Below are 22955 nucleotides of genomic sequence, written 5' to 3' on the forward strand. Positions count from 1 at the left end.
AATATAAAACTTTACTTGTATGGGTAAATGCTTTTACTCAGTTAAGGTACAAGCGGATCAGCCCAAGCATGATTCGATTTTTAAGTGGGCCGGTCCAAGCGCTGACACGACACGTCGTTTATACAAAGAAGCGCCTAGCACCCAACGGATAGGCAGCGGGCGCAGCGGTTGTGGATAGCAAATTTCAACACCATCACTGAGAGTCACAAACTCTCTCTCACTCGAGCTCTCGCTCTCGCTCTCCAACAATGGCGACTTCCGCAGCGTCCTTATCACTCTCCTTCTTCAACTCCTCAATCTTCCTCCCCTCCTCCTCCCACAAACCCCTCTCTGCCCTCGCACCGAAAAATTCTCTCAAAACCTCTAAACCCCTCTCCGTCTCCGCCGAGGTCGCCACCCTCCCAGTCCTCTCCTTCACGGGCGACAAAGTTGGGGAAACTTTCCTAGACCTCAAGTCCGCGCTCCCCGACACCGCGCGCGCCGTCGTCCACCGCGCCATCATCACCGACCTCCAGAACAAGCGCCGCGGCACAGCATCCACCCTCACCCGCGCGGAGGTCAGCGGAGGAGGGAGAAAACCTTACCCGCAGAAGAAGACGGGTCGGGCCCGCCAGGGGTCGACTCGAACCCCGCTACGACCCGGCGGAGGGGTCGTGTTCGGACCCAAGCCCAGGGATTGGAGCATCAAGATCAATCGGAAGGAGAAGCGGCTGGCGATTTCGACGGCGGTGGCGAGCGCCGCGGAGAACACGATCGTGGTGGAGGATTTCAGCGACGAGTTCGAGAAGCTTGAGAAGCCGAAGACGACGGAGTTTATAGCGGCGATGAAGCGGTGGGGTTTGGACCCGAAGGAGAAGACGACGTTTCTGGTGACGGAGGTGGCGAACAATGTGAGGCTTTCGAGCAGAAATATTGGGACTTTGAAGATGCTGACGCCGAGGACTTTGAATTTGTTTGACATTTTGAATGCGGATAAGCTGATCATGACGCCGGAGATTGTGGATTATCTGAATGCAAGGTACGGGGTTGATTACGACGGCGAGACAGAGGACGAGGAGGAGGAGGAAGAAGAAGGAGGAGTTGAAGGTGAAGGTTAAGTCTCTTACGCCATTTTTTGAAGCTGGTTTAATATGATTTGATTCGGGTTTGTTCGTTTATCTGCGTTTGTAGAACTAGTTTTTGCTGCAGTCTTTTAGTATTGATTGAAATTTTTTGAATTGAGCATAAGAACACAACACATGTATGCATATTGTTAGCAATGCTCCGGTTAATTTGGTTCCAAATTTCGGACGTGGAGGATAAAAAGTTCGCGGGCAATGTGGTTTTTCTGTTTCTTGTAACCGATATTAGGGAGGGGGGAGACGAACATAGAAACTCGGGGACAAGGTGCAATGTGGTTGTTTAGTTATCAAATACAGGATTTCGGGTGCGATGTTAATGGAGGGGGGAATCGAATACAGGCTTTCGGGGTGCAGGGGGCAATGTGGTTTCTCTTTATCAAACTCATATTCATTGATTCTTGCAAGCTGGGACGTGTAGGAAATGATCGGTGATTAGATTACGCTAACAAGTTTGTATCAAACATTACTCACATTTTTATATCGAACCAGTCATGGGTTTTCTGTGTACTTTTACGGAGAGGACAACGTTGTATAGGATGATGATGATCTTTTCTTGGAATTTTGTCTTGTTGATTTGGTTTCGTTTTTCGATTTTGGATTGCAGGGACGGCAGCAGATGAGAGTTCTGATGCAGCCGAGTGACGAGACAGATAAAGAGCTGTTTTTGTTAACACATTTTCGGCCCCCAGATTAACCCATGAGGAGGTTTCATCTCAGTTCATCCCTAACAGTGCGATCAACTATCCATGCCTTGTTAGGATTGCAACCGAGTCATGTTGCAGGCTGGTTTCGAAACACTCTCCATCGTTTTTGTATTTGTCGTAAAATTCGTAAACGAAATCCAATACAAATGTATGTATTTGGTTCAGTTATCCCTTTTGTGAGCAAATTAGGGCAGTGATTTCACAACCTTGTTCTCCTTGTGCCGTCCTCCTTCCTTTTGCCCCTTGATTCTCCACTAGGTTTTTCAATCGAAAGGCTAGAGAGACACAGACGAGTGCACGAGGAGAAAAGGGGTACGGAAATTACTACCCGTGAATTACTTTTACCAATGCAATCTTCTTGCACAATTATCTTCATCCTTGTGGTCTTTTGTATGTGTGACAAAATGCTAAGCTCGCTTATTTGGTGTCTCTCTCAGTATTACAACTCTTTTGGGTCGAAGTTTTGTATCCAATGATATGATCTCGAACCAAATTTGGTAACAGGAAATTCGGAAAACTAAACCTTTTATAACACATGAAAGACTCGAGTCAGGGCTCATTTGGAAATGCTTCTAAAACGACTGACTGCTTCTTGCAGGAAGCGCTCCAAATGCTTTTGGAACTGAAAAACATTTTCTTTAAAAGTGCTTTTCAATCTAGCACCGAGTTCGGCTAATTGAAGTACAGTGAATTTAAAACTGAGTGTTGAGGAAGAAACCAGTTGCAATAGACGAGAGAACAAAATAATCGAAGCTGGTGAGTTATAGGCACTGTTTTCCTCTTTGTATCATAGAATTGCCACTCGGTTCCTCCCAGCCGTGCAGACTGATCGGCTCGGCCATGATGCTATCAGCTAGCCCGAACCATGGACGAAAGCTCTCCCTCCCTGTGCAAGCACAGAAACAGGAAAAAGAGATGCACACTCCCTACGCAGGCATTAACCTGTTCAGGTTCAAAGGGACTATCTCAGCCTGACCTGCTCCTCGCATACTAACCACGAGGCCAGTGCTAGAGCAGATACAGGCACCCCTGGTGCGTCCTTTATGTCAATACGATGCTAACAATATAAACACAATATCGATGTAATATGAACGGAAAGCATTTTATTACGGAGAAACGTAAGCTCAAGCAAGAAAACGATAATGTCATGAGTCTTCAGAATTATTTCACACACACCAAACTATGTCTATACCATAGCATGAAAATGAAAACCTCGCTGCGCACAAGCCGATCATGCACGAAAGCCTCCAGAGTCGTCAAACTGATTCTGGTTATTCACGTGATCCTGCAACTGTTCCCGTTGTAGAACAGAAGAACAAAATAATGAGAATAGCGTAGATGTGAGCGGTCTATTTGCTAAACGAAGATGATGGAATGCACGATAGCAAATTTCTTCTTCAAACCGATTCATCCTGTGAATGCAGCTTAAGTACAGAAATTGACAGTTTTACAATGGCAAATTAAATTCTCCGCACCACTGATATTTCCCACAAAATCACATCAAGTTTATAGAAAATAGAAATTTAATAAAAAGAAATTACTGACCTTCACCTCTCGGCAGCTTTTATATAACTTTCTGGCAAGTAAATTTCCCCTCCAACTTCACCATGCTGTTCCCCGCTCACAGTTTTCTTGGCAGCAAGAAACTCAGCACTCATAGCATCCATTCCACGGATCACAGCTTCCTCAGCACTCCCGTAACCATGCTCTTCAGCATACTTCCTCACATCCTCCGTTATCTTCATTGAACAGAACTTTGGACCGCACATGGAGCAAAAATGGGCCACCTTGGCACCATCTGCTGGCAGGGTTTCGTCATGGAATGACATGGCAGTCATAGGGTCTAGTGACAAGGCAAACTGGTCCATCCACCGGAACTCAAATCTTGCCTTGCTCAATGCATCATCCCAGGCTTGAGCATGTGGGTGACCTTTGGCTAGATCAGCGGCATGAGCAGCTATCTTATATGCTATAACTCCAGCCTTCACATCATCTCGGTTTGGCAATCCCAGATGCTCCTTCGGGGTTACGTAACAGAGAAGGGCGGTGCCTAGAGCCCCAATGTTGGCAGCACCAATGGCAGAGGTGATGTGATCGTATCCAGGAGCAATATCAGTTGTTAGAGGACCAAGAGTGTAGAAAGGCGCTTCATTACACCATTCAAGCTGTTTTTTCATGTTTTCCGGAATCTTGTGCATTGGAACATGCCCTGGCCCTTCATTCATTACCTGCACATCCTTTTCCCATGCCCTACGGGTCAGTTCTCCCTGAGTTAACAGCTCTGCAAACTGTGCAGTGTCATTAGCATCATAAATCGAACCAGGTCTCAGCCCGTCACCAATTGACAGGGCGACATCATATTGATTGCAGATGTCGAGTATGTCATCCCAGTGCTCATAAGCAAAATTCTCTTTGTGATAAGCTAAGCACCACTTTGCATGAATGGATCCTCCTCGTGAAACAATTCCTGTCATACGCTTTGCTGTTAGTGGGATGTACCGCAGTAGAACCCCGGCATGGATGGTGAAGTAATCTACACCCTGCTCGGCTTGTTCAATAAGAGTTTCTCTGAACACTTCCCAGTTCAGGTTTTCTGCAATTCCATCCACTTTTTCAAGCGCTTGATAAATGGGTACTGTCCCTACTGGCACAGGGGAGTTACGTAGGATCCACTCACGGGTCTCATGGATGTGACGTCCTGTAGACAGATCCATGACAGTGTCAGCACCCCACATAGTTGCCCACTGGACTTTATAAACTTCCTCTTCGATAGAGCTGACAACAGCAGAGTTTCCTATGTTTGCATTAACCTTGACCAGAAATTTTCTCCCAACGATCATTGGCTCCAGCTCCAAGTGCTTCTTATTGGAAGGGATAATTGCCCGCCCACGAGCCACTTCTGATCTCACAAACTCTGGGTCAAGCTTCTCACGAGCAGCACAGTACAACATCTCCTCAGTTATAATTCCCTGCTTAGCATAGTACATCTGAGTGTATCTTGGTGCACCTAATTTGTCTCGCCTCTCAATCCAATCTTTCCGCAGTTTAGGGAGACCTATTTATCAACATCAACCAAGAAAATGGATGAAGAAATCCAATTTAAGCCCAAAACACAAGAACAGAAAGACATTTTAGTCGAAACCACATTACTGTATTAAAATTGAACATCATATAACAATTTTCAATCGAGTGTTCAGTTCCAGAGCGTGAAGAAGACCACCAACAAAAAAGATGACGAAATAAAGTTGTGCTTACCAACGCGCGGGCTTATGTTTTGTGGACCACTAGTGTCATAGTTGTCGAATGGAGGTTCATCCCCAGCCAGGTGGACTCGTCGAAGGGGAACTTTGAGCACATGGCCAGTTTCTTCGTGAACAACTTCCCTGCAGGGGCAATCACGCATCAGTACGCCATAATCCAATTCACAAATGTACCTCAAGTGATTTAACAAGTTATACATTTCGGGACCAATTAATTCATGTGAAGCAATGGAAGAAGATAAAGAGACACACCTGTGTTCTTTTGTGCTCTTGGGAAAACATTGTTCAAAGGACGGAAGAGGCAGAAAATCAGGAGAAGCGGGATCGGCTGTATGCCTTGGTAGCTTGGGTTTCTCGGAATTGGTTGCTGGGGGATCAAAGGTAAGTGTAGCTTTGGCACCTGAGCTCAGGGAACTAAGGCACACTTCCTTCTTGAACGGGCTTGAAAGACGCCCCACGGCATCAAACCCGGGCAAGAAGGTGGTAGCTGGGAACTTTGCTGCAGAAGAATGACTGCCATTCTTGCACACAACCGATGTCAGGGCACTATGCACCGATGCCATTTCTGAATTCAGCAAACAATTGGGACACAAAAATTCAACCCACAAGCAACTAAAAATTAGCAAGATGCAACCAATTTCCTATTTTTATTCACAATTTCACATCCATTTCAGGGAATGAACAATTTCAGTGAGGCATGCAAAAACAAAACAAAAGCATCAGAATTTAATCAATTTATCTTCAACACTCCAGATATTAGAAATTGTTTGAATTTGCAGGAAACCAAAATCGTTAAAAGTTTGATAATTTGTGTTCATTTGACAAGCACCTTGAACTTTCTAGGCAACCAAACAGAAAATTAAGACCGACCCAAGTGAGCTAGAAGGATTACTATGAGAGTGAAAATGTTGGGTTTTGAAGAGAGAGAGAGAGAGAGGAGAGAGAAAGGAAGAACCTGGAACCTGGGGCTGGTAGAAGAAGGAAGGCTTCTCACAGGCTTATCTTGTTCTCTCTCTCACAACTGAAAATTTCAATGACAATCTGAGCACTTGCCTAAGATTACGTTGTAGCATTTTATAGGGAGTTAAAAAGCAGTGTACTCGTGTTTGCTCCAGAAGGTAACCAGAAAGCCAACACTACGTGGCTCTAGGTGATTTTTCCAACCAGATATTTTCTGAATTCTTCTTAATTCAATAAAAAATTAATGCACATGACTTGTTAATTTAATAGCACTCGGTTTTTACTTTGTCTTAATTTTAAAGTTTAATCACACATGATGGGACGAGGATATATTTATAGTTGCGTATTCCAATTTCTAGATTTCATTCGGAATTATTTAGAGTTTAAGATTTATGACTCATGGTGATTCCGTTAGAACAAATTCATAGTTACATATAATTTGGATGCTTTGCGATTGTTCATGAGGTGCTTGTGGCTAATTGTCTTATGCTAACATGTGAAATTGTGTGACAACTTTGAAATATCATATAGTTTAAGATGACCCTATGATCAAAACGAGATGAGACGACGATATAATTTGTGATTACATTATTCCAAGTTTTTTAACGGTTTTTTTTAACTGTTTGGTGAGTTTATGATTAAGTTATGATACATCGTGATTTTATTCCAACGATCCGTTGGATGCTTTGGAATTGTTCATGAGGAGCGTATGACTAACTGTCTTTCATTAACATCTTGACAAATTTGGCATGTCATATGAATATGTAGTTGCCTTTTTTTGGCCTTACCATTCACGTGAGACATTGCGATCTTCTCAATTTTCGAAAGGGGCAACGTAAGATGTTCCAAATTACTTTAGGTCCTTCAACTTTGGTTCTGTGTCGTCGTTTGGTTCTTGTCAAATTTTGGCAATTTCTGCAGATTATTATGAAGAATAATTGCTTAATAAGGATAAGAGAAATGTTAAGGGAACTCTCTCAAAGTGAGACTTTTCATATATTTTTTGTCACCTCATAATTTAACTTCAATTCTCTTGCAAAATTATTAAACATTGTGTAAAAAACACGATGTGACAAAGAGTACATGAAGAGATTTGACATTTGCCTCCAAACATTAAAGAGTAGCTAATAGAGTTTAGAAATCGTCATTACGTATTAAGCAACTTGCTAATTATGCATGTTATATACCATTGCCATGCAAAAACCGTCAAGCGTGCTACGTACGTCCGCAGTAGTAAGCTCTTGTTCTCAGCGACTTATCAACATTACGCTCTTAACCATTAACGTATTATTGTGAATAACTCTCAACCATTGAATGTAACATAGAACGACTAGTAGAAAATTTGGCTATTCCCACCGATTTCACAAGTGTCTTTTAGAATACCAACATTCTGTTTTTTGTGTCTAATCGATACGGTCACCATGCAGCCATTAATGTATGGTCAATATTATCCAAATGAGATTCACTCCAAATCTCTGTGTCCAGAGTTCGCGGACCGAGAAATCCTTACTTTTAAAAAAAGGGAAAGAGATTCGAACTGTTCAAGTTTTTAGATTTTTGTTAAGTGAACTAGTGGGATGGAGGCATAGGATTGAAATTAAATGGTTCGAATTTCTCGATCTGCGAGCTCCAGATACAAGAGATGTGGAGTGGATGTCAATCCAATGTTCTCTATCTGAGTTTCTATCTACTTAGCCAACCGCATGTGTTTTGATGCCATGTTTTCTACTAGTGAACTCATCGTGCATCTACAATCGTCCACAAACCACATATGGAGACTATTGTTGTTGCTACTTCCATTTCCCTTGTACAAGAGCAAAAAACATTTTTCCTTTTCTAATATCTGAAAGTACAAAACATTTTGTTCATGTTACTTTGCCATGCATTTTGTTTCCTTATATGTAAAAGGCTAGTCTTTCTTATCTGGAAAATACAAATTATTTATTAAAATTATTAAAAGGAACAATACTCACATATATCAAACTATCATATGAATTTTTACAGGTAAAAGAAACCGATTATTTTCCACTATAAATTATCCCTAAAGTAAATTAGTTTGCATTAGGGTTCTTGTGGATTGAATCATCAAATTTGATCAATATATAAGGGTGACTGCAAGCCAGCAAGACTCCCTCGTTTACAAAGATCACGGGAGAGGTCTATAGTACGCAGCCTTACAACTGTTTTCAAGACTCGAAACCATGACCTTTCGATTATAAAGGAACAACTTTTCTGTTGCGTCAAGACTCGCCTTAAATTTGACCAACACAAATGGCTCATAAACTAACTATGGCCTATAGTCGAAAGTAAGAATTTTCGTTAGTCATAAAGTGGATTGGTAGTGGAGAAAAGTTGAAGTTACAAGTGAATGAATAGGACACTCAAATTACGGAAGGAAACAGAAAGATATGGGGACAGTGGTCCTTCAGCTGGTTAAGATGTTCCTCTGCTTCCTTCTGCCAAAACCCTAAACACCAAAGTCTTATGTTTCTTTCAGAAAGGGACGCCGATATTTTTGGACTCCAAAATGTCTAAGCATAAAGATTACAGACAATAATATCCATCACCAATAATAACATCCATTACCAATCTCTCCCCATCTCAAATAATTTGGACCGTATTCTACCCTTGGCTCAACTATTCAACGAGACGGTGCGTATTGACTTGAGATGCTATTACAATGACTTCTCCCGTGTCTAGAATTCCTCCGATTTCAGATCAAAAACCGAAAGAGACTTCTTTAACCCCCAAGGGCAAAACAATGACCGAAAACTGAAACCACCAACAAATCAAACAACCAAATAAAACAATGACTTGGCATACCCTTGGGTCAATACCGCTTCTCACCACCGGCGTTCAAGCCTAGGGCAAACTTTCTTTGTCCGGCAACATTGCCGGTACCATCCCAATACCAAAAATATGACATGCACACCATTCATCTGAACTTTTTGAACCAATATGAGGAGATTACATCTTTTGTAATAATTATCGTATACAACTCATGAACAATTACCATTGCATATAGGCAGATCATGTGTAATTGAGTAACAGTCAATGTACAACAGTTTCAGATACCAACCCGGTTGTGCTGAAGTTAACATGGGTGACCCCGAAACAGTTTCAGATACCAAACAGTTTCAGGTACCATTCTCCGGCTTCTTTCCCTTCTCTTTGGTTGGGCAACTTGGGCTGGTGAATTGTGAGGTAAAACAAAGAGCGTGAATTGTGAGGTAAAACAAAGAGCGTGATCACACTCGTTAGAAAATGAACCCAAAATATACAAGTTGTAAGTGGGAGCTGCTGCCAATAAAGAGGATGAATTCACTGACAGGACAGCGGCACAAAGAGCAGTAAGCTACTCCATATTTCACACCGAGGAGAATAAGTATAACCACATATGGTAGTTAATAAGAGCCGGTCTGCAATGGGAGAAGAGACTCGATGGTCTGCAACGGGGGAAGAGACTCTGGCTTGCCACTAATGAAGATTGACAGTTCCGTTGGTGCAACCACCAATTTTAACCACTTCTGTAGCTCTTCGCCTTCTACCTTCTCTCTTTCTGAACAAGAAATACTATCAGAATACCATGATAACTGCAGAGGTTACATTTATAATAAAAACCAGTCTGCACACTAAGATCAAGATTTGCCAATAATATGAGCATATTATTGTATGTGAGAGTCCCTAAGCTCAATAGATACATAAAACCTGGAAAATCTAACAAACACAACCGTTAACTTGCATCTTTCATCAACAAGGCCTATAATAACTACACGGTGCAAGTCCCAGCACGACAAATTTGCAAGTGATTATGATTGATTTTACAGCTAATTTCAACACGGCTAAATGTCCAAAACGCCAAAAGACTAAACTGAAACAGGACTTCATTTTATTCAATAGCCACTCTTTGTATCTTGCTGAACTTCATTTTATTTAATAGCCACTCTTTGTGTCATGCTGGTTTCTACAAATTTGACGCTACCACAAGAGTACTAGTGCACATAACCGAATAGCAAAAGGCTTCAATTATATAAAACTGTAGAACATAGGAAACAATATAATAATACCAAAGCAGCAAAACATCACCTTCCAACTGAGCACCAAGACCCTCCAAAACAGTAGGATTAGCACGTACAACCGAAAGAGCTATGTCCAAGGCAGATTGTAGCAAAGCTTTAACCTCTCCTTGAACAAGATCAACAAGACGCCCCTGTTGTTATCATTATAGGATCAGTATTTACAGCAATCAATTTATTCAAAAACAAAAACAAAATAAAAATACACTGGACCTGATCCCTTCCCCAAGGAGCACCTCCTCCAGACTCATCCATTCCACCAGCAGAAAGTGTTGCTATAGACACAGGGCCAATGTTCTGATTGAGACCATACTCAGCTACTGCTTTGTATGCCATGTCAGTCGCTCGTCGTATATCATCAAGTGCACCTGTTGAGACACGACCTGAATACACAAATTCTTCTGCTGCACGTCCTCCAAGAAGTGTAACCAAACGTCCACGCAACTCATCGATGAAGAGTAAATATCTGTCTTCAGTTGTTGGAGGAATATAAGTAAAGCCCAACGCCCCTCCCGACCTTGGCAATATGCTCAATTTCTGATAACACAAAGACGCAAATAATTAATATATTTATGTAAATTGATAGTTAACAAGTGAGCTACTGCAGGACTTGAATTATCCACAATTTCTCATATTATTTTTAAGTTATTTTTATCCATTCATTAGTAATATAAATAAGAAGTATTTTCAGTAAATCTCTAAAAAAATGCACCTCAACACGTGGCTGTCCAGGAAGAAGACTTGCAACAGCAGTCCCTACTACTGCATGACCAGCTTCATGTCGTGCAACAACAGCCTTCTCAATTCCCTGCAACTTGGCAGTCTTCTTTTCTATACCCTATAACAAGTAACTCGGCTAAGTTTCTCTACTAGTTAATTAAAAGAACACCTTTGATTTAAAAATGTTGTCATTGAACGGTATGAACAAGATTATACACCAAGAAGCATGTTTTACGAAAATAAATAAAATAAAAACCAGAACAGAGAAATGGAGCTCTCGGGTCATTAAAGAATTTATGGAAAGGAAACATACAAGTATAGACACTTCAGAGGATCAGGAAGACAAAGTGGACTAAGGGTTGTACAAATACAAAACAAAAACCCTAAGGCACCAACAACATAGTCCGGCTCAAGAAAGACAAGAAACAAAATTCTAATATCAGGAATCAGCTGGAAGCATACGAAAAAGGTTGAAAAACAGTTATATATGATTTTATTACAGTTTTCGATCATAATTCAAGAATAGGTGTAACTAAATAACAGAGGGAAAGAGAAAGACTTACAGCTATTGATCTCTCCACAGCTTGAATAAAATCAATTTTTTCCACAACCAACTTGCTTTGTCTTCCAGCCAATAAAGCAGCTTCATTCACCAAATTTGCAAGATCTGCCCTGCAGAATATATATCAGAAACGTCATTCCCAATGCACAGGTCAGAAGCATAACTTTTTCTCATTTGTTTAATTATCTACTGCTCAGTGCAGATCTTAAACAGACTAAAGAATGAACAAATAATAACATATACCCAGTAAAGCCAGTAGTCATAGAAGCAATGTCACCAAGGTAGACATCTTTTGCCAAAGGAAGCTCTTTTTGGGTAGCATGCACCTTTAGAATCTCTTCTCTTCCTCTCCTATCTGGTGTTTCCACCTAACAAGACAAGACATGATTTAATGTGATATAAGATTATGTACATTCGTATATAAATTCATATATACAAACATATGCGGAACACATTGTTTCAAAGTGAAACTTGGTTTCATATCATTTAAAACTCAGAAATATACTAGAAACAAGAACTACGAACCATAACCACACGATCAAATCTCCCTGGTCGACGAAGTGCTGGGTCTAAGACATCTGCGCGATTAGTTGCTCCAAGAACAATAACTGCAGAGCTGCTGTCAAATCCATCCATCTCCTGCATTTGAATTCATAAACATGAATGTCAGTGGCATGTAGCCAAAGTCACCCAAACACTCAAAACTAAGTGCAGACAAAAGCTTACAGTGAGCAACTGATTCAAGGTTTGTTCTCGCTCATCATTGCTGACAATACGGAATTTTCCATCACGGCTTTTTGCCACAGCATCTATCTGTGCAAAAGAAGAAATACTGAAACTAATCCACTAAAAAATATATGGGTCAAGAATCAAGATAGTTACACAACAGAATTACATTATCCATATCCATACCTCATCAATAAATATTATAGATGGTGACTCCTTTTTTGCCCGTGCAAATAGATCCCTTACACGAGAGGCACCCATGCCAACATACAACTCTACAAACTCACTAGCAGAGCAACTTATAAAGGGCACATCAGCTTCCCCAGCCACAGCCTTGGCAAGAAGAGTCTTACCTGTCCCAGGAAGACCCACCTGCAAGATAAACAAGCCATGCTTACTAGTTATTACACAAACAAAGAATAGAGGCGTCTTCTACAAATCCTCCAGAAATGCACTGAATTACAACCAGTGAATGGGACCATTCAAGGGTAAAACTATATGATTCTCGAGGTGGCGATTGATACAATACACCCTAACAGTAGACCAAGTGCAAATCAAGTGTCAAAAGGATACTACAGAGAGTACTCATACGTGAGTAGTAGGGCTCTATGTTACCCTATCTACACGTGGAGTCAATTCCCTATCGGTTCTGCAGCCATGCTACAAGAACTTGTGCCATGGGAGATATCCAAGAGAAAGACCTACCATAGTTGGCACATCTTTCAACAATAAATGCTAAAGATTTGAATTAAGACCATTATGACTTCCCACTCCCTGGTTTCCAAAGTCTAATTCATCATAGATAAACTGGTCTTTGGTAAAACTCACCAGGAGAACTCCACGTGGAGGACGAGCACCAAGGCGTATATATTTGTCTGGATTCCGAAGAAATTCCTGGACAGTAAACATTGGCATAATTACAATTGAAATAAAAATTCAGAAAACAGTAGGAGGCCTTTAGGATCCTCTAAAAGACTCTGATGATTCATTAGTGATATCAAAGTACACTGAGGAGCATCCAACATACCACGATTTCTTCCAACTCCTCTTTAGCCTCATCCACGCCAGCAACATCAGCAAAGGTTATTGCTTCTCCTTGTTCAGATGCTTTAGCACCAGCAGAGCCCCCAGATTTCCTGTTCCTAATCTGACCGGCTGTTTGCTGTACATAAGAATGTACTCAATGAGAACCATCTAGAACAAGTTTCAAAGAACAAAAAAAGAAAGAGGCAAAGGGTTGAAAGAAAAAAGCACTGCTGGCTCGCACCTGAGTAAAGTTTACAGGGAACCTGTGGAGAAGCCCAGCAAGCACAGCAACATAAAACAAAGATATCTGCAAGGAGCGTAGCCAAGTCAACAGATTAAAACTTGTTTGCATGAAACATCTTTAATTTCTATCGAAAAACACACCCACGAACAGAAAAGGAAATGTATTATGAAGACAATACATGTTAAAACATAGGGGTTGCGGGTTAGTAATAGTTAATACATTGGGATTAACATAATACTATACTCAGTCCTCCTACACATAAAAAAGCGAATATAATTCACGTATTAGCTTAAGTAACTAGCTTCCAATCATGGTTACTTAGTTCACAAGAATTGATCTTTTCTTGTTTTTGTGAATATAATCTTTTCAGCAGAAAAACCAGACAGTATTTAATGATAAAAAAATAAAAAAAACTCACCATTGCAGAGTTCAAGAATCCGCCAGACCGCTTATCCGGCGACCCAAACTCCACCTCATTCTCAAGCATCTTCTCATACGGCGTCTTGATATCAGTTGGCCTTGTCGTCGTGTAAACCACCCTCTTCGTCGGAGCCACGCTTCTTACCAAAGCCTCAGATTCCTGAAACTTGCTCACCCCACCACCGCTCACTTCACTTTCTTGCTCACCCTGAGCAGACTTCAACTTAAACATGACATGAACCCCATCAACCTCAACCTTCTGCACCTGGTTACTATTAATCTTGCTCAAAAAATCACTGTACGGAACGCTAACGAACGTAGTCGGTGTCCTTGGCTCCGACCCGGGTAACGGAATTCCGGGCCGGAGCAACCGCATAACGAAAATAACAATACCCAATTGTAACAGCAAGATTCCAATTTCTTGTGCCTGAACTATCGGCTGCCACCGCCACTTCCCTCCTTTCGACCACCACCATTTCTCTTTCTTATGACTATCTCGCCGCCGATTAGAAGCCGGCGAGTTCGAATTCGGCGGGTTATTGTTCACCGCCTGGCTCTCCGTCGTATTCGCGTCGCTCTTCTCCCCGGAATCGGTGTCCTGACCGCTCGCCGAGGCCCTAACCGTCCGAAACCCCCCATGGCTCCTCCAGAGGCCGCCGAACCTGTCCGAAACTGTCATAGCTCTGCCGCCCTGTCCGTACAACGTGACCAGAGGGAACACCGCCGTGTTCGAAACGCACTGTCTCGCTTCCTGGTTGAAATCCCTCGATTGACTGCGGAGGAATCCCAATCCATGGCGGGAGTGATACGCATTAAAATTCAAATTCAAGCAAAACCTATTGTGGATTGTTGGACGTAAATACTCGACCGACGACATCCCAATAAAAACCCTAGAAATTCAAAATTCCCAACTCAAAAGTTCACATATTTATACACAACATCTTTTTATATTCCCCCAATCCGATAAAAAAATAGAAATTCTTGAGCTTCGTCAATGGCGCTGTGAGGCAAAAGGTTGGAACTTTTTGGGACACAGAAGAGAGAGAAAGATAGATGATAAAAGTACAGGTTGAACTTGGGATGTGAACCGTCGGATGAAGTAGGAGTTGGAGATCTTAACCGTCGGCTTTTTAACTCTCCAAGCGACTTATCGTTATCCTCAGTTTTCTCCCGTAATACGCTAACACTGAAGATATCTAGGGCCGTGGTTGTCCGTATCAACACTAGTGTATGATTGTTATACTGTCACAAACTGTGGGTATTACATGTGATAATAATATGAGTGACGTAGTCCGCACTGTTCTAAAAATTCTCATCTAGTGCCGTCTAGGTTCTGTCTAAGTGTTAGGTGGTTGGTCATCGTTCCGATTAATGTCTAGACATTGGAAAACTAAGAAAATGCGTCTAGACTTGCTAAGGAGTCTGCCTATGCCGCCCAGACCCGCCTAGGCACCCACTTAGGTTGCGGCTCACTTAGACAGAAAACAGATAACTTTTATTTTGCATTTTATTTTTTTCAATAAATTGTAAGAAACTTGTTGAATACTTAAATGAACACACATTATATGTTTATTCCTATGTTTTCATTATTTTACAATGATTCATAATATATATGTCATTCTACTTGTAGTTCATAATGAAATTATATATATTTTAAGTATAAACAAACATTTATTTATACGAAATATAATAGATTTACTTAAATTTGTCTAGTCCGTCTAGGCGCCTGCTAGCCACTTAAGCGCTAAACCCTAACGCGCCGCCCGACTAGCGGCTAGCGTCTTTTAAAACCTTGGTAGTACATTTAATAATTACACACATGATAATACCGTGTAACCGCATTTATGCTACATTTGAATAATACCTCGCAACACTTGAGGGTTGTAAAGCAGATTAATACGGCTCGAGTTCATATCAAGCTTGACACAAACTTGACTCATCGGTTTGGTTAGGAATAAAAACAAACGAAAACTAATGAAAATGACTTTAAAACTTTGAGTTTTAATGAAAATGACAAAAATACGTTGTAAGTGAATAGTACCATGAGTGACTTTTTAGGGTAAAAATGTTATTTTCGTTAAAAATGAACAGCATTGAAAGAATTTCGTTAAAACTCCCTTAAAATAAATCAGTTCAAGCTTGACTCAATAGAAATGGTTGAGTTTGTTTAACGAGAATATGCACCCTAGAGTTGGTTTCAACAACACGCGTCTTCAAGGATTGGGCCTTGACTATGAGTTGCAAGAGTCATATAACGACCGCCACCTGTTTTCTATTTTGTCCTGCCGAGGTTTGTGCGATGGAGGCTTGGACTAATGTCCTGAAACGAAGGATCGTCTTACAAAAACTAGGAGCCAAGAGAAAAACAAGTTTCCTAAATTTGGAAGAAAGAACCTAAATCCGGAGCTGCAGAGAAACACACACACACAAAGCAAAAGATTGTGAGATACTTTCATCCTTTTTCGTAGGCAAAAAATTTGACCCCTCTTCCTCCCTCGTTTGCTCTTCCTTTCTGCCTCACATTTTCTTATGGTTTTACAAGGTTTTATTATATCGAAATCGTCATCCATCTCAAACGTTCTTAATCTTGTTTTCCTTCTTCAAAACCCGATTCTCACCAATTTTTAAAATGCGGGTTTGCTTTCGTTCATCTGTTTCTAGTCCAAGAACCGCGTAAATGTACATTTCTCCATTTCTAGTCCTAGTACTGTTCAAATTGTGCTAGGTTTTGATGTAGCAATTGTTCACTTAGTTTGGTAATTTTTTCGGGTTCTGTATTTTTCGAGATTGTTCAAAGAGGTAGATATGTCTGTTGGAGCAGAGACTTTACTAGTTTGTGTATGGAGATTCCTTAAACTTTCCATGAAAACTAGTAGCCTGTGTGTACGTAGGCATCCATTTATTTCTGCTACTTTGTTGTTCTTCTACCTCTTTTATGTATTTTTCAATCTTTTCGTCTTCTGGTTTCCGTTTCTGGTCTGCATTGTTGTTCTTGTTAGATTATTTTACACTTCCGGAGGACTCGCTATCTTAGAAGAGGCCAAACGAGATGAAAAACCAAGTACTGATGATCGACTGTCGTGTAAAAAACCCGACCATCCTGTTGGAGGTGATGGTGTTGTCAACCGAGATGGGTGCTCCTTGATGAAACAGAAAAGCAGACGAACAAATGTCTCGAGAAGGTGCATAGAAGCGAGTGGGCAAGATTATTACAATGTAGGAAAAGGCATTTCTATATCCAAAACTCCGAAAGATAGTTTGATTGGTGGAACTGCATTGATCGACAGAAGCAAGAAAGCAATCATGGAGGAGAAAAGGAAATGTGGTTTTGATAAGGGAGAGAGTTCAACGGTGAAAGCATCAGCGGAAGAAAATATTCAGGCTCTTGTTGAGCAACACCGCTCGGTCCTAGATTCCGACATTTCAGAATCTCAACTGTTATCTTCTGATGACTCGGACGAGCAGCCTGACAAATCCAAAGGTGGTGGAACTAATGGAGAAGAGATGCAAGAGGATGGGAACAAGGCGGTGCAGTGGACAGATGATGATCAAAGGAATCTTATGGATCTCGGGCTTTCGGAGATAGAAAGGAACAGAAGGCTGGAAAGTTTGATTGCCAGGAGAAGAGCAAGAAAGTTGTTCAAAATGCAAGTTGAGAAAGGTCTAATTGACCTGGATACTATCATACCAGGCCAGATTGCTCCAATTTTTGTTGCGAAAAACACCCCATTTGATTACGCGAAATTATTTTCAAGCAATCTGGACACACCTGGTTCAGCCCCTCCCATTTTGTTACCAGTGCAAAATCCATTTGATCTTCCGTACGATCCACAAGAAGAGAAACCGAACCTTATGGCGGATAGTTTCCAACAAGAATTCACGACGGTTCACCAGAAGGAAATGTTATTTTGCCGGCACGAGAGCTTCTCTTCGGGAGCTGCTTCATATCCATTGGAACCCAAGAGAAAATCATTGGATGGATTGGGGTTTTCCGGATTTAAAAAGCTATCAGGTGAGACGAACTTTTCTTGTTTCCCGCTTTAGAAAGTTTTTTGTTGCTTGTAGTTCAAGTTATGATTCTTAAGTCTTAAATGCATCCATATTTCTTTTTCTTCCGTAGAGACAGGAGCTCACGATAAGCATATCGAAAGAATGTTGTCGGGTAAGCATGACGAAGTTATTGAAGCTCTGCTGTCAATGGCACGCAACATGTCCGACATTGGCAGCAATGCTGATACTGCTGAAAGCAGAACTGAGTCCCCTCTTATTGAATCCCCCATTCCGGCAATAAGTTCAGTGAAACCGAAAGATGAAGGAAATAGCGAAACTCAGAGGTTGACTGACACAAAAGCAACGAACAAGATGGAAAGTAGAAGTGTAGAGATGGAGTCACACGTAACTGATGATAGTAATGATGAGTCAAGCTCAACGTCATACTCCGAAGACGATGAGCAGAGCTTTCATTCTACTAGACCTGGGCCCTCACAAAATGCAGGATCAAAAGTGAGGCATTTTCCACCAAAACCCCTAAATTGTTCGATTCCTATGAGCAAATCTGTGAAGGAGTTGTTGTATGATTCTAGCCCTTCTGCGAACAAAATGAGTAGATTAGAAGAACGCTTGTTTTATTCTGAAAGAGGCACTTGTCATACTCCTACATACTCTATAGCTTCTGACCTGCAGGTGGAGGTTTCGGAGGCTGGTTCACCTTCGCTGACAGATAACGCGGCCAATTCACCTTCAGATAAGGAATCTGAGACGTTGGATGGAAACTTCGAAAAAGAGTACATGTGGACAGCATCGCCTCAATCATCAAGAACAGAAGAAAATGAATCAAAACTTAGGGACGCATGTGGACTCAGCGAGAAAGACCTTGCAAGTATAAGATTTTCGGGTAACAATAAGAACATCAAGGATTCTTCTGAATCATCTTCTATGCACTTGCAGCACCTAGATGATGTGTGCTCATTGTCATCTTCTATAACAGACTTATATGGAGACATCCAAACCCATTCAATGGGTTATAATGGAAAGAGCTATGACGATGTCAGGCAAGCGGTCGAAAAAGTTGGAAAGCTAAAGACTTCCAGCTCATGCACTGTACTTTTACTCGAAAACCAAGACGAAACAACGAAATCAAATGAAAACTTGGTGACTCATTCTTCTGCAGAACTAGAGGTAAATCTATATGCTAAATGACTTTGAATTAATGTTTTATATGCAGAAACCTATTTCTTTCTCTCTGAACTTCTTGGATATATATTGAACAGGAATCATTGAATCGCCTTGATGAGATGACAAAGAAGGTGAATACGCCAGCAATCAACGCCACTAATTTGAAAGATGAGAGGACAAATGCAGACAGAGATGGTGGAGACCAGATATTGATTAAGCAAGAGACTGGGGGAGAGTCGTCAAAGTCAAAGGAGGTGACGATTTTAGTATCTAGTAGGCCTTCGGAGGAAATTCTTGCGAATTCTGATAAACGCGATGTTTCCTTGGACACTAAGCAACTGATCAAGGACAATAAGAATTCAAATTATACTAAGGGAGATCTTCAACAGGAAACTGAAAACGAAGACAAAAAAGAACTTGATGCAAAAAAGAACTCAAACCCAATTCAAGGCAGAAAGGATGATCAACGTACTGCAGAAAGCAGAGTTTGTAGCGATCGTATTCCAACAGTTGTGCAGAAAGATCTGGTGAATGAAGACGTTGTCGTTGCATCCAATTATTTATCATCATCATCATCATCATCTCTGACATCTGTGTTACTAGAAGATATCCCAAGGGATCAAGCTTCCTCATCAACTTACAACCCCGAAAGAAACATTGGTGTCTCAGAATCTAAGGCGGGAGGCAAGGCGAAAAGTGATTCATCCGCAATGAAGCCACATGACAGCACATTTTTGACACCTCAAACTGCAGTACAACCTGTTGAGGAATCAACAAGTGACCGTTCAAATACAAGTTATTCAAAAAAATCACAGGTTTGTAACTCCTAGCAACTAAAGATACATACTTCCAATCAAATTTTTTGACTTTTTGTTTCTCTAGTAAAATGTTCTCTCATGATTTTCAGAATCAAAATTGTAAGGTTTTACTAATACTTACATTTCACATAACAGGAACAATGTAAGCCTACAGAAAAATCCGAGGAAGCCAACATCATACTGACTGAACAAGCTGAAGAAATTGGAGATCTATCACAAAAAACAGGAGAAGCTGCTTCAGAATTAAAAAAACAAGCTGCGGAAATTGAAAAAATATCGGGTAAAGCAAAAGAAGCTGCTGCCAAACTGAAAAAACCTGCTGAAGAAACAGGAAACTTATCACAAAAAGCAACCGAGACTATTTTAGAATTAAAGAAGTCTGCAGAAGAAATTGAAAGCATGTCACAAAAAGCCCGAGAGGTTGCTGCTGAGATGAAAATTCCGGCTGAAGAAATTGTAAACGTATCAAAAAAGGCAGCAGAAACTGTAGAGTTGAAAAAACCAGCTGAAGAAATAGAAAGTGTATCACAGAAAGCAACACAGCCTACAGTAGAATCTAAAAAACCGATTGAAGCAATTGAGAGTGCAACACAAAAGGCAACTGTGGCTCCTACAAAATTGATAAAACCAGGCGAAGCAATCAAAGAGGCACCAGAAAAAACTACAAAGGTTGATGCAGAACTGAAGCAATCAGTAAAAGCAGCATCAAATGTATCACAAAAGGCAACAGAAACTGCCGCACGGTCAAAAATACCAATTGAGAAAATTGAAGATGCATCAGCAAAGACAACAAAGGTTGAAGCAGAAATAACGAAATCAGCTGAACAAACAGGAAATATATCGCAAAAAACAATAGAAGCAGCTTCAGAATTGAAAAAACAGGGTGATGAAATTGGAAGTGTATCAACAAAAGAAGTCGAGGCTACTGCAAAGGTGAAAAAACCAGCTGAAGAAGTTGGAAGTGTGTTATGTAAGGCAACAGAGGCTCCGGTGGTACTAAAAATACCATCTGAAGAAGTTGGAATAATATCACAGAAAGCTAGTAAGGCTCCTGCAATATTGAAGCATCCATCCGAAGAAATTGCAAATGTATCACAAAAAGCAAGCGAGACTCCAGCAGAACTTAAAAAACCAGCTGAAGAAATTGAAAGTGTATCGCAAAAAGCATCAAAGGCAGCCACAGAATCAAGAGATTTAACCGAAAAAGTTGAAAATGTATCAAGAAAAAAAATAGAGGTAGTTGCAGAGTTGAAAAACCCAGCAGAGGAAAATGGAAACGTTTCAACTGGGGTAACTGTAGAAGTGGAAAAACCAGTTAAAGTTCCGAGTGAATCACAAAGAGCAACTGAGGCTACTGTAGAACTGAAAAAGTCGGCTGAAGAAGTTGGAAGTGCACCACAAAAAGAGACGGAGGCTCGTGTAGCTTTGAAAAAATCATCTGAAGAAATCGAAAGTGGATCACAAAAAATGATAGAGGCTCCAGAAAAAATAAAACATCCAGTTGAAGAATTAGGTACTGTATTACAACAAGCAACAATGGCTGGGCTAGAATTGTTACCACCAGCTAAAGAAACTATTGAAGGAAGGACCTCCGGTTACTTATGACTACTCTTCATTAGGGTTTTATCTAGTTAATAGCTGTCTATTTTCTTCTTGATCTTATCTCCTCATTTCAAGGAAGATTAGTGTGGCCCTATGCCGGCTGCTTTGCATGATTTAAGGAGATTAGTGTGGCTGATTAGTGTGGCTCCCTATGTCTCAATTAGCTGTCTTGCATGATTTAAGGAGATTAGTGTGGCATCCTATGCTGGCTGTCGTGAGTGTTGAGTGCAGTTTGCAACTCACTCAAACTCTTCTATATATTTTGCGTAACCTTTGGATGCTTGAGAACATAATCAAAACCACAAACTTCAACATGGTATCAGAGCGGGCATCATTCTGAGCCTGTTCTGTATATCGAAACTGATGTGTTTATTTTTTTCAAAAACAGTGGCAGATGGAAGTCCAGAGGATGTAAGCATCATTGCTTCTTCATCTATAAGCGCGTCTGAAATTGATATCAATCCAAACCAACGTCTCAGTTCAGTGTTATTGAATGAGTTTAATTATTTGCCATGGGCAAGGGCTGCCAGTCTTGCTCTCGGTGGAAGATCCAAACTTGGTTTCATCAATGGCAGTCAACCTGCACCAGATGCTTCTTCTCCAGAATTTGGAGGGTGGCTATGTAAAGATCAATTGGTCATGTCATGGTTGTTAAATTCTATGGAAAGGAAGGTTGTTGAAATCTTCAGCTATTCTGAGTCGTCTCTCACTCTTTGGACCACCGTGAAGGAGATGTATGGCAATCAAAACAATGCAGCTCGCATCTTTCAACTCAAGAAGGATATCTCCAATATACAGCAAGAAGGTAAAAGCTTTGTTCAACATCTTGGTTCCTTGAGAAGCATGTGGAATGAGTTAGATGTGTACAGACCTCACACAACTGATTCCTCAGTGCTCCTTAAAAGAATTGAAGAAGATAAAAATTTTCAATTATTGTCTAGCTTAAGCTCAGAATATGAGGATTTGAGAAGTCACATTCTCATGAACCTGGAGCTACCATCCTTCACTAGTGTCTGTGCAACAATCCAACGTGAGGAAGTAAGGAGAAAAGTCATGAACAATGGTATAAAAACCAACATGACAGAAGCTAGGGCTTACCTGACAAATGAAAAAAGGTATAAAGGGAAAAACCCTCATTTGAAGTGTCTATATTGTGACAACATCGGGCATGTGAGAGATAAGTGCTGGATCCTACATCCAGAACTCAAACCTGACTTCATGAAGGATAAATCCGCACCAAAGACAAGTCGAGCATACCCTCGTGCCAACACTGCAACATCTTCATCTATCAACAGTTTTGATACCTATCAACAGTTTACTGCAAATCCTGCCACCCTATTAAATGAGTTTGCAGCGTATCTCCAACAAAAGAAGGGAAGAGATGAGGGATCTGTTGATCATGAAGATGGAAGTACTACTGCATTGATGGGCAAATTTGCAGGTTTTTTAGCTGATGCTGATTGTGTACCTCAAACAGACTCGAAAGGTATTATAACTGCTTTCCAAACTGCTCTTAAAATAAATGAGTTACATGATTTTTG

General features: G+C 40.9%; 4 protein-coding genes across 8 annotated transcripts; 2 read left to right on the forward strand and 2 right to left on the reverse strand.

Annotated features, from left to right (window-relative positions):
• Positions 1 to 155: 155 nt before the first annotated feature.
• On the forward strand, positions 156 to 2200 carry LOC103422681 (large ribosomal subunit protein uL4c-like). Of its 2 annotated transcripts, none has more exons than XM_008360745.4 (2): positions 156 to 1092; positions 1726 to 2200. In XM_008360745.4, the coding sequence occupies exons 1-2, from the start codon at positions 249 to 251 to the stop codon at positions 1761 to 1763; spliced, it is 882 nt and encodes a 293-aa protein (XP_008358967.2). In that variant the 5' UTR covers positions 156 to 248; the 3' UTR covers positions 1764 to 2200. The 2 variants fall into 2 exon arrangements, with proteins under 2 accessions (XP_008358967.2, XP_028944103.1); XM_029088270.2 differs by having other exon boundaries at positions 157 to 1086.
• Positions 2201 to 2333: 133 nt separating this feature from the next.
• Positions 2334 to 6338, reverse strand: LOC103447435 (phosphomethylpyrimidine synthase, chloroplastic). Of its 4 annotated transcripts, XR_011573442.1 has the most exons (6): positions 6041 to 6338; positions 5338 to 5650; positions 5081 to 5208; positions 3371 to 4880; positions 3018 to 3116; positions 2334 to 2854 (listed from the first exon to the last, which is right to left on the reverse strand). XR_011573442.1 is itself a non-coding variant. In XM_070808652.1 (5 exons), the coding sequence occupies exons 2-4, from the start codon at positions 5646 to 5648 to the stop codon at positions 3373 to 3375; spliced, it is 1947 nt and encodes a 648-aa protein (XP_070664753.1). In that variant the 5' UTR covers positions 5649 to 5650; positions 6041 to 6338; the 3' UTR covers positions 2909 to 3116; positions 3371 to 3372. The 4 variants fall into 4 exon arrangements, 3 of the variants coding, with proteins under 3 accessions (XP_070664753.1, XP_008384842.3, XP_070664755.1); XM_070808652.1 differs by lacking the exon at positions 2334 to 2854 and having other exon boundaries at positions 2909 to 3116; XM_008386620.4 differs by lacking the exon at positions 2334 to 2854 and having other exon boundaries at positions 2909 to 3116; positions 6048 to 6206.
• Positions 6339 to 8979: 2641 nt separating this feature from the next.
• Positions 8980 to 15082, reverse strand: LOC103447436 (ATP-dependent zinc metalloprotease FTSH 9, chloroplastic-like). The gene is made up of 13 exons (XM_029088269.2): positions 13818 to 15082; positions 13397 to 13462; positions 13157 to 13291; positions 12958 to 13023; positions 12316 to 12501; positions 12130 to 12216; positions 11929 to 12042; positions 11647 to 11771; positions 11405 to 11513; positions 10834 to 10959; positions 10335 to 10658; positions 10132 to 10255; positions 8980 to 9604 (listed from the first exon to the last, which is right to left on the reverse strand). The coding sequence occupies exons 1-13, from the start codon at positions 14694 to 14696 to the stop codon at positions 9450 to 9452; spliced, it is 2496 nt and encodes an 831-aa protein (XP_028944102.1). The 5' UTR covers positions 14697 to 15082; the 3' UTR covers positions 8980 to 9449.
• Positions 15083 to 16624: 1542 nt separating this feature from the next.
• On the forward strand, positions 16625 to 21733 carry LOC139189625 (COP1-interactive protein 1-like). Its single transcript, XM_070808655.1, has 4 exons — positions 16625 to 17831; positions 17940 to 18997; positions 19090 to 19809; positions 19948 to 21733. Exons 1-4 carry the CDS (start codon positions 16625 to 16627, stop codon positions 21415 to 21417), a joined length of 4455 nt encoding a protein of 1484 aa, XP_070664756.1. The 3' UTR covers positions 21418 to 21733.
• Positions 21734 to 22955: the final 1222 nt, after the last annotated feature.

The sequence above is a fragment of the Malus domestica genome, chromosome 11 (assembly GCF_042453785.1).
Source record: "Malus domestica chromosome 11, GDT2T_hap1".
NCBI lineage: Eukaryota > Viridiplantae > Streptophyta > Magnoliopsida > Rosales > Rosaceae > Malus > Malus domestica.

Bases quoted from the DNA above. Each gene is read 5' to 3' on its own strand.
- LOC103447436 (XM_029088269.2), bottom strand. From the start codon at position 14,696: ATGTCGTCGGTCGAGTATTTACGTCCAACAATCCACAATAGGTTTTGC. The intron at 13,463-13,817 runs GTGAGTTTTTTT...CGCTCCTTGCAG, and splicing joins GATTCTTGAACTCTGCAATG to ATATCTTTGTTTTATGTTGC. The intron at 10,659-10,833 runs GTGCATTTTTTT...TTGTGTTATCAG, and splicing joins CTGGACAGCCACGTGTTGAG to AAATTGAGCATATTGCCAAG.
- LOC139189625 (XM_070808655.1), top strand. From the start codon at position 16,625: ATGTCTGTTGGAGCAGAGACTTTACTAGTTTGTGTATGGAGATTCCTT. The intron at 17,832-17,939 runs GTGAGACGAACT...TTTCTTCCGTAG, and splicing joins CGGATTTAAAAAGCTATCAG to AGACAGGAGCTCACGATAAG. The intron at 18,998-19,089 runs GTAAATCTATAT...TATATTGAACAG, and splicing joins ATTCTTCTGCAGAACTAGAG to GAATCATTGAATCGCCTTGA.
- LOC103447435 (XM_070808652.1), bottom strand. From the start codon at position 5,648: ATGGCATCGGTGCATAGTGCCCTGACATCGGTTGTGTGCAAGAATGGC. The intron at 5,209-5,337 runs GTGTGTCTCTTT...TTGCCCCTGCAG, and splicing joins AAGAGCACAAAAGAACACAG to GGAAGTTGTTCACGAAGAAA. The intron at 4,881-5,080 runs GTAAGCACAACT...GTTGATAAATAG, and splicing joins AAACATAAGCCCGCGCGTTG to GTCTCCCTAAACTGCGGAAA.
- LOC103422681 (XM_008360745.4), top strand. From the start codon at position 249: ATGGCGACTTCCGCAGCGTCCTTATCACTCTCCTTCTTCAACTCCTCA. The intron at 1,093-1,725 runs GTTAAGTCTCTT...TTTGGATTGCAG, and splicing joins AGGAGGAGTTGAAGGTGAAG to GGACGGCAGCAGATGAGAGT.